The sequence below is a fragment of the Pseudoliparis swirei genome, chromosome 8 (genome assembly GCF_029220125.1).
Source record: "Pseudoliparis swirei isolate HS2019 ecotype Mariana Trench chromosome 8, NWPU_hadal_v1, whole genome shotgun sequence".
NCBI classification, from domain to species: Eukaryota; Metazoa; Chordata; class Actinopteri; order Perciformes; family Liparidae; genus Pseudoliparis; species Pseudoliparis swirei.
The window spans coordinates 11639353-11657445 of NC_079395.1; the positions used below are offsets into that span (position 1 = coordinate 11639353).

Here is an 18093-nt window from a genome sequence, read left to right on the forward strand (position 1 = left end):
AAGAAAAAAATACATGTTCTCCCAACTCTTTTAAAAATACATTTTACATTTCCACAAGAAGGAATGTACAGAATGTGATCAGAGGTTAGACTGCTATGTTCCGCTAAAACTAAATACATAACTCAGACTGACATTCAGAGAAGTAGAAATTCTCTGCAGTGAGTGCCAAGCACCTAATGTGAAAGAATCCTAAATTAGAAAGAGACTTTGATGGTTGGTTGTTCAGTGGCTGTGAGGTGCCATTCCCATATCTTATGGAGATTGTGTGTGTGTGTGTGTGTGTTTCATATGTTCACGATTTTCACATATTAATGATTTAAAAAGCATTCTTACCAGTTTCTCCTTAAAGACCATCTGTCGGAGCCACTTGAAATCCAGTGGTTTGAAACCGGAAAAGACGAATAGTGAATCTTTTTCATAGTTGTCGGGCTTCTGGATAGCGCCCTCTGGATAGGTAATCCTAATGGTGGTTTTGGTCCCCACGTCTCTGCCATAACTGCTAACTGGAGCTTCATTCAACCTGCCGGAACAAAACAAGAAAATTCCTTGGCACAGAAGTTTAGCACCTGGGAGTTTTTATTGATTAATCATCTACCGTTTATGCACTTAAATCAGGTGTTCATGGAATAAGAGTTTATTAAATATCACAAATGGTATGTTTTATGGGTATCTTTTTTTGTCAAATTACTCATGCATTCATCTTACCTCACAACGACATCAAAGTCATCTATACGGGAGCCCAAAGACTTGTTGAACAGGATTCCCCCATTGCCCACAATGATGCATCTTTTACAGCCGAGACTGCAGGGCAGGAGGGTTAGTTGTTGACATTAGGAAGTTATGGACAAACAAAACAGGAACACCTGTTGATGTGGGGGGGGGGGGGGGGGAGAGAGCAATAATTACCTGTCCAGCTCCTCTCCAAGTCCATAATTTTTTGTGGCAGTTAAAATGCTGTCGATGATTTGCTCTGCAGACACAAAACAAATAACCATCATTATGGGACAATAAAGATTACATTAAGTTGTCACGTACAGTGCACGTCTTAAATGACCATACCAACTGTTAATACTTGTGTAGATTATTTTATTGCCCACAGCTGTTTGTTTGTATATACTACATACATACATATACACACACACACACACACACACACACACACGGCTGGATAATTGCTTTCTTAGCAATAAATGGGAGACCGGATAAATACAACTTGTGTCAAAGCTTAATCAGAAGTCAATCGTCAGGGTCCGTCACTGGAGCAGTGCATCAGTTGAAAATCACCGATGAGGTGATGTCAGCCAATAACTAAACGAAATATTAGAAAATCTGAAATGGATGGAATTGCTCTTTCAAAAACACAAACACACTGGCCAATAACTGGGACATACCACGAGAGATATGGCAATCTAGGTGGTCTTAAGACAGTTGGGAGGAGAACATCTCTCTCCGTTTATTCAGTCACAGATAAGGAGTGACCAATCAGCCCTCAGGAATACCAATGACAGGATTATGGAGAGCAAAAAGCTGTTGTTTTCTTGGGGAGTGAATCTGGGAGAAACAGACATACAGGGTCCAGGACGGTATGCGTGTGTATGTAGAAACTCTCCCATAAAAGCACTCAGAGAGGAATGCTGTTTTCAAACAAGCACATTCTCCTGGTTAGGTGGGCGATGTTGAGCTCGTCTCCCTGCGGAGCCAGCACCCCTCTGATCGCAGGGTGAGAAACGGGGATGTTTAGCCATAGCACACATTCCTGCCATGGTCTAAGGGGTATTCTGCTGGAGTCATGCTCCCTGCATTAGATACAACATGTAGTTCTCTCTTCCTCAGACCATTTTTAGGCCTCTCATACATAATTCAGAACCATGAAATCCAAAATGTGCAGATTACAGCCGTGACCATCTCTGATCCACGCTACAATTGTAGTGATAAGGAAGCACCATAGAAGGATAACTTGGACTTATGGTAGTTCGTCAATTTTGCATCCAACCCCAAAAAACCCTGCTGCGTTACATTATTAAAAAAAGGCATTTTCATTGCCCTCTCTATTTCACTTGATATAATGACCATATAGCGCATCTTCAGTTAAAAAAGGGGCCAAGAGAAACAGCCAAAGCTAGAGTAAAGAGAGAGAGCAGGAGAGTTTAGACTGGGGCCCCAAAGCAGTCTGTAAGACGTATTACAGCCTCATTCACCCTGGCTAACGACCCTAATGATTAACCTTTTGAGGAGAGCAGAGCAACAGCCCATTGTTTGGATGTGGTGTCGATGTCTGGCGTCAAGCATCACCCTGAGCAGCATAAACATAAGGCTGAGGACCACACCTGAATCCAAGCGGGTGAGAAGTGAAAAATCACAATGGGCAGGACTCCCTTCCAGAGGACGACATGGAAGCTAATTATTATAAGTACCCGGGGTAAACATTTCAACAAAGTATGTCTCGTGGTAGAGCTGAAGACAAATGGCTGGAGGTTCAGACATTGGTCCAGCATGGAACTCTAACAATGACAAAGATCTGTCCTGGTAACATCGAGGAAGGCCGGACGCATCGTGTGACACATAAACAGAGGCATTGTTGGGAAGCATGTAGCCTAAACAATAGTTTAAAAAAATCATATGATGAGTGGTATTGAGGCAGGCACTAATGTGATTGATAAAAGTAAGTCGACTAATTTATCAAGGATATTGATAACTGAACATTCCTGACACACAGCTGTAGGGACTTTGTTGAAGACACCAGTTTGCCATGTCCTTTTGGCCGAATCATGTTCGTCCTAACCATATTTAAAGTTGCACAATGGTGTGTGTGTGTGTGTGTGTTTAATTGAGATGAAAACAAATAGGTGCACCGTGAAACCCCAAAGGCCCAGTAATATGGATTAACCACTCTTCGGAATAAGCTGATTAGGGCACCACTTCTCTTGCAAACAGACCTACAAATCACACTTCAAGAGTCCATTGTCACAAACTTTACCGTGTTCAGGCAAGACTCTTGACTGACATTATCTTTTCCCAATGTATTCGGACTCGTGCACCTGCGCTTGTCTCATGTTACAAAGAAGTTCGGGCAGTGAACTACATCAACAGTGTGACCATGTGACTGAGGCAGAGCTTGGGTAAACGTCATCAATATAGTTACGTTGATGCACCAATATTCATAATCAAAGTAAATCAAACATTAGTGCAATCTGCACTGCACTATATTAATGTCAATGTCAGTCATGAACAACCACAATGAAAATCTTAGCCAAATGCCTTGAGGCAACTATTCAAAGGGCTGTGATGCACATTTTGAGAGAAGTGTAAATGTTTATTTCAATTTATTTATAGTTAAAAAAAGTATTTAACAATTGATGCAAAATATAGGCTTTTACCCAATACTAGTATTTATTCTGAGACCGAATCAACACAGCACACTCCATGTTCCCAATGTGGAAACCTTTGTGGCGTTCTATTCAAGATCCACACGTATCATCTCTCCACATGAGTACCACCATAAAGGAAACCTGGCTGCCATGCAGTCTATTGTGAAAACAGAAACCAGGTGGAACACTCACACAGGGAGTGCTCTTTTGATGGCAACTGTGTGTGTGTGTGTGTGTGTGTGTGTGTGTGTGTGACAGCAGAGAACCTGCCAGAGGACAAAGGTAACATTCACTGTTCCTGCTGCTTTTAAGTATTGGAAAATATGTGGCAGAGCATGTCAGTGAAGCCAACTTGAGGTTATCTCTTCACTTCCCATGACATTGTGTTCTAGTTTGATATCTAAAGTGCTGGAGTGTGTTAACGTCAGGGAACAAGTACAAGTACTGTGAATGGAAACATTAAAGTTGGAGTGTTGGGAGACATACGAGTTCCCTGGTCCCAAGATAGAACTCAACACAAACAAATGAACATCACAGAAGTTATTATTGTGACACAGAAACCTATGGGGCCTACACTGTAAATACATCCATACATTCTGACCTATGGGCGTGTTGCAATACGAGGGTGATGAACTCAGAAGGTCAGAACTCAGGCGGAGCACACAAGCAGGTCTGCACATCAGATCAAACATGTTTTTATGTTTTCATGCACCGCAGTTCAAGAAATGTACAGAAGATCTCACTCATGCAAAGTAATGATAGAATTAAATGGTCTTACCTTGCGTTTTGAATCCAAAAGGAGGCAAGTAGTTGCTGACTTTTGTCAGACGTTTAAAGTTCCGATCAAGAAACATGGGTGCTGGTTTCATGAATCTGCAACACGACGTAGAAAAGAAAAAAGGAGAATGTTAAATTATTTAACTTGTAGTGAATTCACCCACCACACCTGTTTTCCTCTCCATAGAGAGTCACTATGGCTCCCATAATCCCTGCTCTGACTGGGACAGTAGAGTTGACGACCGTGGCAAAGTGTAAGCCACAAACATAAACAAAATGACTTGCTCTACCGACATTAATCCAACAGCATCCCCACCACACATTAGCAAGGAGGCTAAAAACTAAGCGGGTGATAAAAACTGAGCGGCGGGGAGCGAGACAGAAGGCGGCTGCAGTGCGTAACCCATCAACATAACCTCTCCGCTGGGCCCGTATCACAGCAGACAGTGGAGATGCGTCTTCTGGGACAAGACACTCATGCCAGACTTCTTCTCAAATGAACTGAATCGGTGTGTAAAAAGTTGGTTACGCCTTAAGTATGACAGATCTGTGTGTGCACGAGACAGAACAGACAGCGAGAAGAAAGTCATTCTTCCACATTAAAAACATAGTGAGTTTGATATTAAAACAACATCTCTGTGACCAGTGTTTCTGCTGCTTCCAGCATTGCTTCTTCCTCATCATGTGTCCCTGTATGAGTGCACGTGTGTCCGACTTTGATTAATTGCAGCTCTAAAATCAAAAGAAGCCATTTCCTCTTAGTCACGCCTGCAACCCGAGCGCTGGGCTACGTGCCACTTCTGCAAGTGTTGCTCCACGATGAAGGTCTGTTTTTATGACCTGCTGTCATAGGGGGCTGCACACGGAGAGAGAAACAGGCGCGCTAGTTGTCTCTTTTCTGACGTTGACATGCATGGAGCTCCATGTGTTTCCATGTCAAACCTTAATCACACACACACACACACACACACACTGAGGAGAGACAATGCTAGGCGCCTGAGAGATCTATAATGAGCCGGTGTGTATTATTTTGTTTGTGCAAGAAGACAGTGACAGAGATTAACAGAAACCAGACCACCAGCAACATAACCATTGCATCTTGCTGAGGGGCTGATGGCTGTCACACACACACACACACACTTCTCACCAACCATAAATAATGGATCTTACAGCCAACAGACTAATGTCTTGCAAAGACATTTTAAACTGGAATCAGGAGGGGACACACACGCACCATCCATTGTTTCTCAGCAGGAATCTTGGATGGCTGGTTCTCATAACACTGCAATGGGTTCACAAGAAATATGTGGAGCGCTCAAGCACAATGACCAAACATGGCAGACATTATTGTGAGGCTTTCCGGTTAGCTCAACACTCATCCAAGCACCCTAATCGGTCTTTGATACCCTCATTATCCTCCAGGTTTAAAGCAGCAAGGGGACTTGAGAGGAGAGGCAGTTATGTATGGCTCTCTCCTCTTCACCTGACAGGTGCACACACAGACTTCTGTCCTGCCAAAACAAATGGAGATTCATTAAACCCAAGATCCCTGAGGCCAGAGGGGGCTATAAATAACACAGGACCATTGCAAGTCACTGAGCCCTGACCGATAGCCAGTCACTGACATCCTGACAAAGCAGAGAGACAGGGGGCTGCTTGTTGTTAAATACAAAGTGAGGGCTCCCAAAACAGCCAGCAGGCAGGGATGCATTGTGCTCATTTCCTTTGCTAGGTCCATCTCTCACTGGCAATATTTTCCTAACCGTGCCGCTTCAAGTTCACTGCCAACACTTGATTTAAGTCTCCAATGCAAACTGTTTTTTTTTGGTGGCGGGGAGGAGGGGCGGGCGGGGGAATAAATCGTATTCTGGAGGGCAGAAGGCTTCAGAGAAGACAAACATGGAGGAAGCAGGAGACGATTAGAGGGAGAGCCACAAGAAGACCTCACTGCTAGAGGTTAAGTAGGTTTTCTCCAACAGCTGAACTTTAGGCCACACCTATTTTAACAAAATGTTAACAAGGACTTTAAAAATAGTTTGTTTTTGCCAAGTAAACGTATCACGCAGAATGAAAAGTTAACCAATTAACATCTTGTTTGTTAACTCAAGACGGGACGTGATGAATCACAAACTGCTTGGTTGTGTAGGTTCAACCCGACACTTACACTTACGCATACAAACTAGCAAAGCGCAGCATTAATTGTGGTCATTGACCGATGTGTGACTGGTGGAAGGTGGTAGTAATCATTGGGCTCCTGCTGGGGTTTTGTGTTGGACGGGACTTTGATCCGACACGTGCGGCTGATTAGAGGAAGTCATTCAGAGGGAGGACATTGTTGCACAGTCTCTCAGACAGGTAGAGGGCAGTTTCTCAAAACTACCGTGTCTGTCTTGTTCAACAATGTACTGCCGACGGTGCAACCGATTGTTGTTTAGTGGCATTTCAATGTATTCAATATTATGCCAAGTTTCTTAATGTATTGGAATTTGTTGTTGAACTGATATTCTGTGTTTTGTAAAGCTTTAAACCCAACTGTGCAGCAATAGATAAATGGGGTTCAATATTTATTTGTGGACTGGGGCGGCAAATGTGTCCCATAACTAGTTCAAGTCCTGCATTGAAGTGCCATTGGCTATTGTTCAGCAATGCGGTAAATTGCCCCTCTATTAGCCTAACTCCCAGAATGCTGCTGGGACAATGCCCTATAGATCGAGCTGAGATAGGCGTCAAATAGAAAAATCAAAAGAGCCAATGACATAAGAGAGGGCCATGGAGGATTGTGAGGACCGTGTGGGCTGGCTAGCAGGAAGCTCACAATGAGTCAAGACAGGAAGTTGGTTGGTGTCGTTCACAGAGAAAGCCTCGCAGGCTAGAGGATGCGATAGGAGACCTTGTACTCGGGTGACAATGGTTCTATTGTGCAACAGGGGGATCACAAGGACACAGTCGGGGTTTTGTGGTGGGGTAGAAGATTATAGAAACATGATAGAAACTGGGGAAGATTGGAGAGGAATGTACGGTTTCTCTGTTTCAGACTCAAAACCCTCAAGGCCAAGTTGGCTTGAGGGGTGACATCATGCATTTTGGTATGCTTGGGTGACAGTTTATGCTTTTCTCTGGCTGACATTCAATAAAACGATTTGTTTGTGAAGCTTGCGATTGTGCATGTGAAGTTCTTAAAGCACGTATAAAAACAATTTTAAAAAGGAGTCTGCCTGAATTCAATGAGTCTCGATGCTGTTACATAGAAATCAAAGAAAGAGTAATGCTTCTCACTTGGGATAGATGGCGGTCATCTTGGCTGCTGCGTATCCTGGCTTGCACACTCCTTCGCTGATGTTGCCATACTTGTATGCCAACTCTGGTGGCCTGTACATAAAAGAGAGGGAGCTATTAATCAGACACATCGTGATAACAGATTATCACGAGCACATTTCTAAGCCTCAAAAACTGAGCTTGTCTAACAATTTGGTCGAGAGATAGAGAGAACGGGTTGCTCAGCAACAACTTAGCAGATCACCTGTCTGTGACGAGACAAATCAGAGGGGCCTTGTTCAAATAATCACCATGGCAGTGCTAAAGCTAAAACCTCCCAATTACCAGCATGTCCATTAATAACGTGATGTATGCCATGAATCTAGTTCAAATAAACAGGGAGAAAGGAGGGAGGCCCGAGTCTTAGCTCCATGTGAGGCCCGAAATTTGAGTTGGCAGTTGACTGGGGCCTGTTTGTGCACAATAAAAACATTTATAAAACTCTTTTACACCAATATAATCCCTTTCAATAAACTAGAATGCGGTTCACTTGCAACATGGCCTTAAACAGCCTAAAGCTTAGAAGTGATTTGGTGGGAAGGAAATCTAAGGGCCACTTTTCTGTCAGACGACCAGCGGGTCACAAAACTAATTACTAGCTTTAAGATGAATTGCACTATAGTACGCATGTGGTCTCATGGAGTAATTAATGACACGAAAGATATAATGTAAAGGAGTTGTATTATACAAACTGAACCCATGTGAAAACCTCCTTGAAGTGTGTGCTGACGTAGTGCTTACGGTGTGTGTGCAGAGTGTGGACAGACGTGCCCTGTGAGAGCCAGGGTGGTGATGGGAGCATATGATTATTGCCTGCATGGTAATGGGAGGGCCAGAGAAAGGGCCTTATCATGGCAGTTTAGAGCAAGTATGTCAAACCAATTCAGGGAATTGTACACATATCAACAGACACGCTGACACAATGACAGCTGCGGAATAACTCAATGTCGCATGTTCTCAGCCTGACAAACCACAGCCGCTCTGGAATAAAGAGGAACAAACCAAGTCCATTGAAACTCGTGCAAATCTCCAAACACAGACCACCAATTAAACCTGTACATTTGTCACCAGGTTTTGGTTGGATCTCTATTGAGACGCTATGCGTTTATTTAACAGAAATCAAGTGAGATGAATTGGTCGGAGGTTTACATTTTTGTGTTTTCCAAGTAATCAACCCAAACCTGTATGAATAAGTAATCATTTGAACAAGCTGTAAAACAAATGTAAACTAATGGACAGAGAGACTAACTGGGAATTCAGCTGTTCTAAATATAACAAGTTGGACATATGCCACACAGTACATGATGGAGAATTGCTAGAAGTGTTAAATTAAATTAATGACTGCAAAAACTTGTACTCACAGTTTTGTATCCAGCTGCAGCAGAAAGCCCTGCTTATCATACACTGGAGAGAAAAAACAACCAAGAACAGAGATGGAAATTACTACGCAGATCTACAAAGCATTAAGAGAAAGTACGGCATTTGGAAACTTTACATCGTTGGATCATTAGTTCCGTTTATTCAACGTACAGAAGTTCAACTATCAGCTCATTGGCCGTAGTTGCAAACCACCTGTGCGTCTTTCACAGGAAAAACAAAATGAAGAATGTAAAAGAAAATAAAGCATTAGAATTAAGGATTTGTAACAAACAAGCAAGGTTAAGAAGAAGCCAGCCAAAACAATCTGTTGAGTTTAAAATAAGAGTTAGAAAAGAAGTTAGAGATCACCTATGGACAACCATAGGGGAGCCTATAGGTGCCCGGTGAAGTGTTGAGGTGGAAGACAAAGAAGCACAGCGGTAAATATTTATGAAGAGATGAGAATGTCAATCTCAATGAAGTCATTTGAGCATCTATGTTTGTATAATCTATAATGGTACTTACAGATTCTATAAAACAGTCATATCAATTCCTGTCAGTAAAATGCTAAAGAATTAGCATGAGAAAGGACTACGTTAACATGGGCCTTAGTTGAAAGTAGGAAGAGCGTGGAATTACTCCTGTGGCTGCGGATCTCGTCTTCACAAAGAAGCTGGAGGAGAAAGATAAAGAAAAGGACAATGGGAATGCGTGACGGCTGGTTAGCGAAGGATCCAAGCACTGCCCTGGAGGATGGGTACTTTGCCATGGCAGCTAAGATGAGTGAGTGAGTAAGTAAGTAAGTGAGTTGAGAAGCATAAAGCAGCCAAAGGGCCAAGTCGCGGAAACAGCTTGGGAGAAATTAAAGCAGCAGGGTCCTACCAGTAAGACAAATGCTGGTCTGTGAAACCTGACGGTATTATGCATGAAAACTCCTGCAGACGGCTTCACTTCCCAAACATGTGTGACTGAGTCAAGACAACAGAGGGCAGTGTTGCATCACACTGCAGCTTCACGGGAAGGCTGACAACTAAGCAAAGGTTAAATTCCTCACTCGTTGTCATGGGTACCAAATTGAGTAATTTATTTTAACAATTTGAGTTTACTTTTCTTCTCCCCGAAAGCAACTCATCTGACTGACAAAGTTGGATGATTCTTTTTTTTATTTTTAAATCGCCAACTTTTCAACCAAAATGTGGGTGCTGCAATATCGCAGGGTTTTCAAAGGTTCCGTCATTTGCTTTTAAAAGCCGGAGCGATAACAAGCATGGGTAGGGGGCTCGGTTGGTGGGGCTGCAGATGTACCTGAGCCTACTATTCGTCCCACGGTGATGTCCGTTTCCAACTCTGAAACACAAAATGGTCAGTTAGCACCTTTGGAGGTCTGTCTGTTATGGCAGCATTGGGCTTGAAAATAATCCCAACTGCAATAGCCAGACAGTACAGAGTAAGAAGAGGAGGCGGATGATAAATTAGAATTAGAATTCAACCTTCTGGGATTAAAGCTACGGAGCCTCAATCTTTATTCAAAGAGGTGGAATATTAACTGCAGAAAGCCCCGATTGTGTTTTGAGGTTATCATGGCAGAAATATATCGACAGTTACCCGTAAGAACTGAATGAGTGAATCAGCACACACGTTTTTGGTAGTAAAACAAGAGAAAATGATGATAGGTAGATGAGAGTGGTCAAAATGTCTATTCCATAAATAAAACCTCAACACCCCGGTGTTAAATCACCCGCTCGACAACAGTTTGACAGTCACCCAGTATAAATGGGCCGAGTGTCAGTGCCTCTACCTGTGATTCTTTCCCCTTCAGACCCTTTAGTCAGGACTACAGTTGTCTCTTCTGCATCACTCTCTGAAAACAAAAGGTTGTTAAGATACTGAACAAAGATCATCACTGTGGAGGCGACTAATAACCAAGACCTCATATTAAAAGGATGTTTCACATCAGCCAGCATCAGCAAAACAAAGACGGTGGCTACGCACAAAAACAGATTGCACACAAAAGGCAGACAGAAACAAAACATTTTAAAGCTGACCCTCCAAAGTATTGCAACAATACCGTATTACCGTTTATGCTTGTTAAATGAGTAAAGGTCCGTCTTAACACCGTTTCACAGTAAGAAACAGCAGTGACTGACGAGCTCTCAATGCAATACAACATCAAAGACTTTGGCAACTGCATCATAATGCTTTACACAACCTTTCAGATGAATCATCATTATCCGTTTGACCAAATAGATCAAGCTGAGGACCTTTAATTAAGAATAGGCTTAGCTTCAGACAAAATCCAACACTGGTTTTAGAATTTCTCTCTCACTTCTATCAAAACAATCAGAGGGCAGCTGCCATGTTGTTTCAGCCAAACGCGAATGATTAAGCTCGACCAAACTAAAAAGCCTTCTTCAAAAACAGAACGAGAGTAACAAGTGCTTCTTGTGACAACAGCATCTAAATCCACAAATGTCATGTGTTCGTTTCTAATGGGCTGCAGGCACAACACGGCCTCTCCATGTGAGGGATTCTGGCCGATCCAATTCCCCAGTGAGTAAGCATCAAACTCTGTTCCAGCTGTAGAGGCGTGTCACTGGTGACCACAAGGCAATCCCTCATGTTGAAAACTAAGCTGGGTCAGGAATATTTAGAGCACGCTCCTTGAGTCTGACCTCACTGGTAATCAAGCACTGGACGTGAAATAGGAAACCCGCTTGGAAAGATCATGTATCTTTACGGATTTATGAGCCAAATGTTAAAAAAAACACAAATTTTTTTTCCTCTTGAAGGCATACAGAAAATCTATATTTAAAAAAATGTGATTTATGTCATAACAGCAACATTTTCATGAATGATGCTGTGTTTTATTTCAGAAAAGCAGTTTATGTGTGAAATCAAGATGGTTGTAAATTGTGGCTCGTTGGCATAAATGTTAGCAGCTCGGCCCGGGAACACATTCGTGTGACATCCTGCAGGTGTTTATTTCGAGTGTGATTTAACACGCCTGTCACGAGCAAGAAAGCTGCTGTAAGTGACTGCACTGTCGGGAAGCCCCGAACTCAAAAGTAAGTGCTGCAACTGCTTCGTACACCAAAAGTTCAACATGACAAGTCACACAGGTGTTGGCCAAGCCATTTGGAGCACTCTTGTGACGGTAAATCTGAAATACTCATTTACCTGTAAAAACTAATTTTCAACTAACCAAGTTCTCCATTCACACTGCACTCAAACCACACAAAAAAAAACTTGTAAAAATCCAATCAATTGGTTTGTTGAAAAATGACTATTGTTTTGCTTAAAGCTTCTTTGTTGACCTTGTAAATAATAGTTTGACACAAAATGTCGAGGCACAAGGCTGTAATACCACAGCCATATATTTCCAAAACCGGTTACCCCATGACCAAAATACCAAACGTAGATCCTGTGATAACAAGTGAACCATTTTAACAGAATGCCGATCAACTTGTATTGTACACAAAGAAATGTAGCGTATGCCGTTAACCCATAGTGTAGAAGTGGGCCGCTACTATACAGCTGCCCAAGGAACAGTTTGGGGGTCTGGGGTCTCCGGTGCCCAAAAAAAAAGAAAAACAGTGTAAATGTGTATTCAGTCTGTGGGTCGCCCACAGACTGAATACACATTTACACTGTTTTTCTTTTTTTAAGTACTCACACACCAATACATTTAGTTAATCGTGCAGTAGATGCAAGCAATAATTGGGCTCAGAGGCAGGTCCCATCACAGCCCACTGTGGCGCACACACCCACACACACATTTTGTTACAGGATGCCAGCTTGCCATGGCATGGAATTCACATCAGTGCATCTCAAATATGTTTTCTGCTGCAGGAAAAAAAGAAGAAAAAAACCGCATACATTAAATGTCTACGATGAGCGCGGCATAAGCCTCGATATGTTCCATTAGTCTGTGACTACAATTCTCAAATGAGGGAAAGATCATCCAGATTTGATCCTCTCTGTGAGACAGCATAGTTTAGCTGACCAGGGCAGAGGGCAGGAGCGACCGTCCACATGCTTCCCTTTCTCCTTTGACCTCCTTAGAGCCAAACATCTCGCACCGCGGCACGGCAGAAAGCAAACATGTCCCACTGCATTTAAAGCTCTTCTCTTTTAGTTTTGTGCTATTGAACTGCAACTCAGGAAGAATATAAGCTTCATTCAGCACGCCAAGCAGTTATTTAAATAAACTGACTGCATATCATTGCAACACCATGCAACGCAAAGTTAGAAGCATTTCTCCGTACTGCTTCGTAGGATAGATGTGTAAGGCTCAATGTTGACAACATGGAAAGTGTCGCAACGGAAAGCAAGAGCCTCGTTAAACAAAGACCGTGATCCCTGCTTGAGAAATCCCTTTGATACGGACCACAGCCACGGTCATCTGCTGTTCAGGCATCAACGATGCAACACACGCAAAAAGGAGTCTATTAAAGACAAGTGTCTAGATTAGCAAACCCAGCTATGTGGGAAAATGGAGAAAGTATTAACTCTATAAAATCAGAGTATATAGCAACGTGCAGTGATATCTGGACTCATTTATGTCAGGTAGTTTTCCACAGCTACAACAATGTGGATAAACTGCAACAGTACAAAATAGTGTGGTAGAAAGACGGGCAGAGCAAGATTAAGATCAGACGGTTTGAAATGCCACGGTTGACAAATTCATGCACGATGCACGGCACAAGACCCTCTGAATGTGAGCCTGCTAGAACAGAGACGGGTCGGTTAAATCAACAGGAGGCACGGGAAAACATCTAATTGTTGGGAGTAGAGAACCTGCAACAGCCGCTTCAGGGCACCAAAACAGTGAGACAGCGTCATAGTCAAATGTACCAGGACACTTTTAAAGAAGGTAGAGCATCAATGTGAGCTCCATCGGCGCTCCATCCGCACACGAGACACGGGTCATTGGAAGTCTTTTCTCCTCATGGTGGAATCAATGCAGGAGAACAGTGATGGGTTGGAAGGAAAGTCATGACACCAAGGAAGAAGAGAGTTCTCATTTTCTCACACAGATCAGTCATTTAACGTTCATCTTCATGGCTCGACTGCTTCAGACGCATACCAGCCGTTTAACCATCAATACATTTTCTCCTGAATTTCATGATTTACAGTGGATATTTAGATTAGACAGCATCATCACGTTTGAGAAAATTGTTAGAGTAACTTCAATTGGGAAATACCATGACAGCCATCTATAAGGAGCGGCAGACATGTCTGAATAAAGCTTATGACAAATATTACCAATGACAATAAGCTGCTGATAATTGGCATTCAGCAAATAGTGGCATTAACTGATGGGCCAATATGCCCACACCAGCAACGCTTTCAAAATGCCATCCTGAATCATCATATTGCGAAACACAAACATAAACCTTGTACCCAATGTGTTGCACATTACTTTATTTTTGCAGCACACAGGCACCAGTTGGGAAAGCAGTGGTCCTGACAGAAATGGGCACATATAATGTCAGGCTAATCCAAATTGGCTAGGATACAAAAAAACAATCTCAACTCCAGTTGAGCCGCGTATTGGCCAGAATCTGGCGATAGGATACATACCATGATAGTGGGGTTACAATTCAATATATTGTGTTACTGTCAGCAAAGGCAATATATTGAGTTTTTTTTTATGTCATTGAAGAAAAAAAATCATAGTATAAAGAACATACGGCCATATGAATACAATCTGATCTTTTATGCAATCAGAACAGTGGCATCTATTACAGCCCGTTACATCCAACATCACAGGACTACTTTGTGCAACCCGAGCTACCGTCTGCCACTGACCTCTGCATGTAAAGCATTAATTAAACATCTCAATCGTTTGAGAATCAATACAGCATCAACAACTAGAATATTGCAATAATCAAAAGCATCAATATTTTCTTGCACCACTAACTCCGGTTTCATTGCCAAATGTTACATTACAGCCAAAGTAAAAGATATCAATGAGACCACAGATATTAAAAGAATATGTCGGCAAGGTTTATACTTTAACATTCCGTCCCTCCAGCTATGCTCCCAATCAAAATAAAATGTTCAAGACGCGTGTTGTCTGTGTCAAAAGCTGCTCCTTGAGAATGTTACATTTCTTTGAGAAATCTTCTGGCACCCTCTGCTGGATATGAACAGCTACTTCAGTGCAAAGACAGTTGCCATAGTTTGACATTTTAGCGGCGCTGTCATCCTATTTCACTGTGAGACGGCGGCTATGCTGAAAGATACTCAAAATGCCTCCTCAGTTTGTTATAAGGGGAATTGAAAAGCTGCATATCCAGTTTTGCGAGTTAGGGTTTCATCATCCAAGTGTGGAGCTGCCAAAATGCCATTTTCTCTGATCTACAAAAAGGCAGACAAGAAAATAAGTATGCTGCCTAAAAGAGAGCAAGAGAAGTCTTTCATCTCTTTGAATAACAGAAGGGTATTCTTACTGGAGTCATGTTAGTGAGCTGTCAATAGCTTTCCATTTCTGAGACAACCCCCATGGGATGCTTTTTAGTGACAGATATGGAGCAAACACCGGCTATACAGCAAAATCTGATTACACTCGCCGCACTACATCCGGCGCTCTGGTGATGTGAATGAAAAGCTAATTGAATTTCAGAGACAGGTATATAGGTTTTGAGGCACCAACACACAACACTGACACACTCGCGGTCCAGCAAAGAGACTGCAGAATGAAACCAAAACAGATAGACGGTTACTTGGCAGTCAGCACAGAGAGGCAAAACATGGACAGTTGTCAGACACATTTGCTCAATGTAGTGTAGGTTTCAAAAGGAGTATGACAGAAGGATGATCATGTGCTGAATCAATGTTACAAACAGTAAGACGGGAGATGTCACTTACGAGCCTTCTGACCCCATACGTGTAGATGTAGCTTCCCAGAGGAGTAGTAAATAAAGCCTAGGACCAGCATGGGGCACAGGACGAACATCAGCTTGTGAGTGGGCTTCATGGTCTTCAGTCATTCACATGGCACCATCCAGGTCATCACCTGAAATGACCAGAGGGTACAGGTACAGTGTATTTATACATCTCAAAAATACAGTGAGAGCAAAGATCAACGCACAAACAAACAGTGTGGCAAGAGGGAAAAAGTAGGAGTCATAATGAAAGACAGCTTGGAAGTAAAAGGTATCCAAAATGAGAACATATAATGTAGGTAAATGGGATGAAAGGTAGTTTTATAAAGATTGTTTTGGTCTGAAAGCAAGGTTGAATCTGAAATATCTTCCCGTGGGTATAATCCTTTTCCTTGAAGAAAATGAAATTGCATATGGAGGAAGACAATCTAAAAAGATATAATAAATAACATTAGATATTGTTGTTGTTGTTTTCATTTCCTTTGAATCTTGATAAACTTGTTTGTGTAGAATAAGCAGAAGAAGATGCATGTGTGCAGTCATTTTCTTTGAGTGAAACAGTCAAGACAGTGAGAAGTGATGATGGTCACACAACTTAGCAGTTGTCGAAGCATCCGTTCAAAACAGTAATGTTACATGCGGTTAACAGGAAACCACACCCTAAGTGCAGAAGAAAGCATGATAGTTTTAAGAAAGAAAGAGGGTCAATGCTCCACCCTCATTGCTGGTTTACGGTGATTAAAAAAAGACTGCTCCATCCAATTAATCGCAGCTCTCTAAACGGCTTTGGGCACAGATGATCTAGATATGGACCGTCCAGATTATACATGTACTGATCCAGAAACACATGTCACTTGACAAGACAACCCATGAGTCAGGCAAGTGCAAATGAGGAACTACAACACTTCAGTACAAGGAGTTGGGGCAGAGTTTAGCTCAGACAGTCATGCCTCTGCACAAACATTAATTATGCAGATCATAATTCCACAGACGCTATCCACCAGGTTAACATACAACTCGTTCATACTCACACACACAAGAATATTCAACCCAACAACCAATAAATATATCGGTTGACTAACTGAACTGCACATTGTTAACACCCTAAACATTACCAGACATTACTGCCTATGCACGGAAAACAATAACTCAAAATAGTCACCTGTGGAATACATGATATAGGTATAAATCATCTAAATGCACATAATAATAATAATAATACATTAATTTTATAAGGCGCCTTTCAAGGCACTCAAGGTCGCCGTACAACATATTTTAAAAAATGGACACAATTAAAAAGCAGAACAGTTAAAAAGCAAAACAGTTAAAAAGCAGAACAGTCTGCAGCAGAGCAACCAAAAGGGGAACAGGTCAGCCATAGGCCTGCCTGAAAAGGTGAGTTTTGAGGTGAGTTTTGAATAAAGTGATAGAGTCAATGTTTCTGATGTCAGGGGGGAGAGATACATACAGATGCGTTCAGTCACCCCATCGGGTTATTTCCTGTGGATGTTTCATTTCTGTATTCACGAGCGTTAGCCTTCTTGCGACAGAACATCGTCCAACACTGACGACAACTTTACACAAGTACCGAGCTCAAGCGAAGTGGTTTAGCAGCATCAACACGTCAGTAACGGCCCCACGGCGACTTCAAACGCAGCGTTTTAACTCACCACATCCCCGCGTCGAGTCTCAGTGGCCGTCGGCTTTCTAACATCACTATTCTCTTTCTCATGCAAGGTTTCAAAAACGTTGCATTTCAGGCCGTGTCGAAAGCTTTAGTCTCCAACTTTACTTTCCACTTTTCTAACGCTAGCCACGGACCGTTAGTTCACCGAGCGAGCTCCGTTAACGAGCCAACTGGATCCCGAGGTCCCGCGAGTCAACGCGAAAAGTTTCCTCCGTCTCCCCCGAGGTCTATTTTTAAGATTACCTGTGGGCTTTGACGTGAACTCTGTTTACGCTGACGTTGTGATGCGAATACGTCACAGCTGCTGGACGCAGCAACGTGTTCGCGAACGTTCGAGAAGAGAACAGCAGATATAAATCAGCTAACCGTTATGTTAGCTTAGCCCGTCGCTATGCTACGTTGGCAGAGTGGGACGTTCTCCTCGATCCGCAGGCCCGTAACAGCGCCTCTGGTCGGGGGTTGTGGGGCCAGAGGCGAGCAGAGGTAGTTACAGCTGCAAGCGGTAACGCGTGGCCGAGAGAGTCCACACACGTAGGATAAATAATAATAATAGGAAACATCCCCGAGTGTTCCAGAGGCTGACACGAGAACAATGCGGAGGTAATCCGGCGAAGAGAGTCAGAGCACCGGGTTTACCGACATGGACCACCATCATTGTCGACTAAAACACGGCGTAGCAGCGTCTCATTGTCGTTTC

At 42.7% G+C, this 18093-nt stretch overlaps 1 protein-coding gene across 15 annotated transcripts in view; it reads right to left on the bottom strand.

The window, feature by feature from the left end:
* The window catches only part of st3gal3b (ST3 beta-galactoside alpha-2,3-sialyltransferase 3b), a 35865-nt gene that overhangs the window by 17361 nt on the left and 411 nt on the right, over positions 1 to 18093 (bottom strand). For 2 of the 15 annotated variants that reach the window (XM_056420432.1, XM_056420431.1), the window contains exons 2-9: positions 15693 to 15840; positions 10125 to 10166; positions 8822 to 8864; positions 7422 to 7514; positions 4147 to 4241; positions 907 to 970; positions 706 to 801; positions 334 to 520 (exon numbers count right to left, since the gene is read on the bottom strand). In XM_056420432.1, the coding sequence (XP_056276407.1) occupies positions 334 to 520; positions 706 to 801; positions 907 to 970; positions 4147 to 4241; positions 7422 to 7514; positions 8822 to 8864; positions 10125 to 10166; positions 15693 to 15801 (729 nt within the window). In that variant the 5' untranslated portion in view covers positions 15802 to 15840. Of the gene's footprint in view, positions 1 to 333; positions 521 to 705; positions 802 to 906; positions 971 to 4146; positions 4245 to 7421; positions 7515 to 8821; positions 8865 to 10124; positions 10167 to 10617; positions 12380 to 15692; positions 15841 to 17379; positions 17606 to 17639; positions 17712 to 17762; positions 17860 to 18093 lie in introns of those variants that run through there. The other 13 variants (XM_056420435.1, XM_056420434.1, XM_056420427.1 and 10 more) reach the window with 12 other exon arrangements.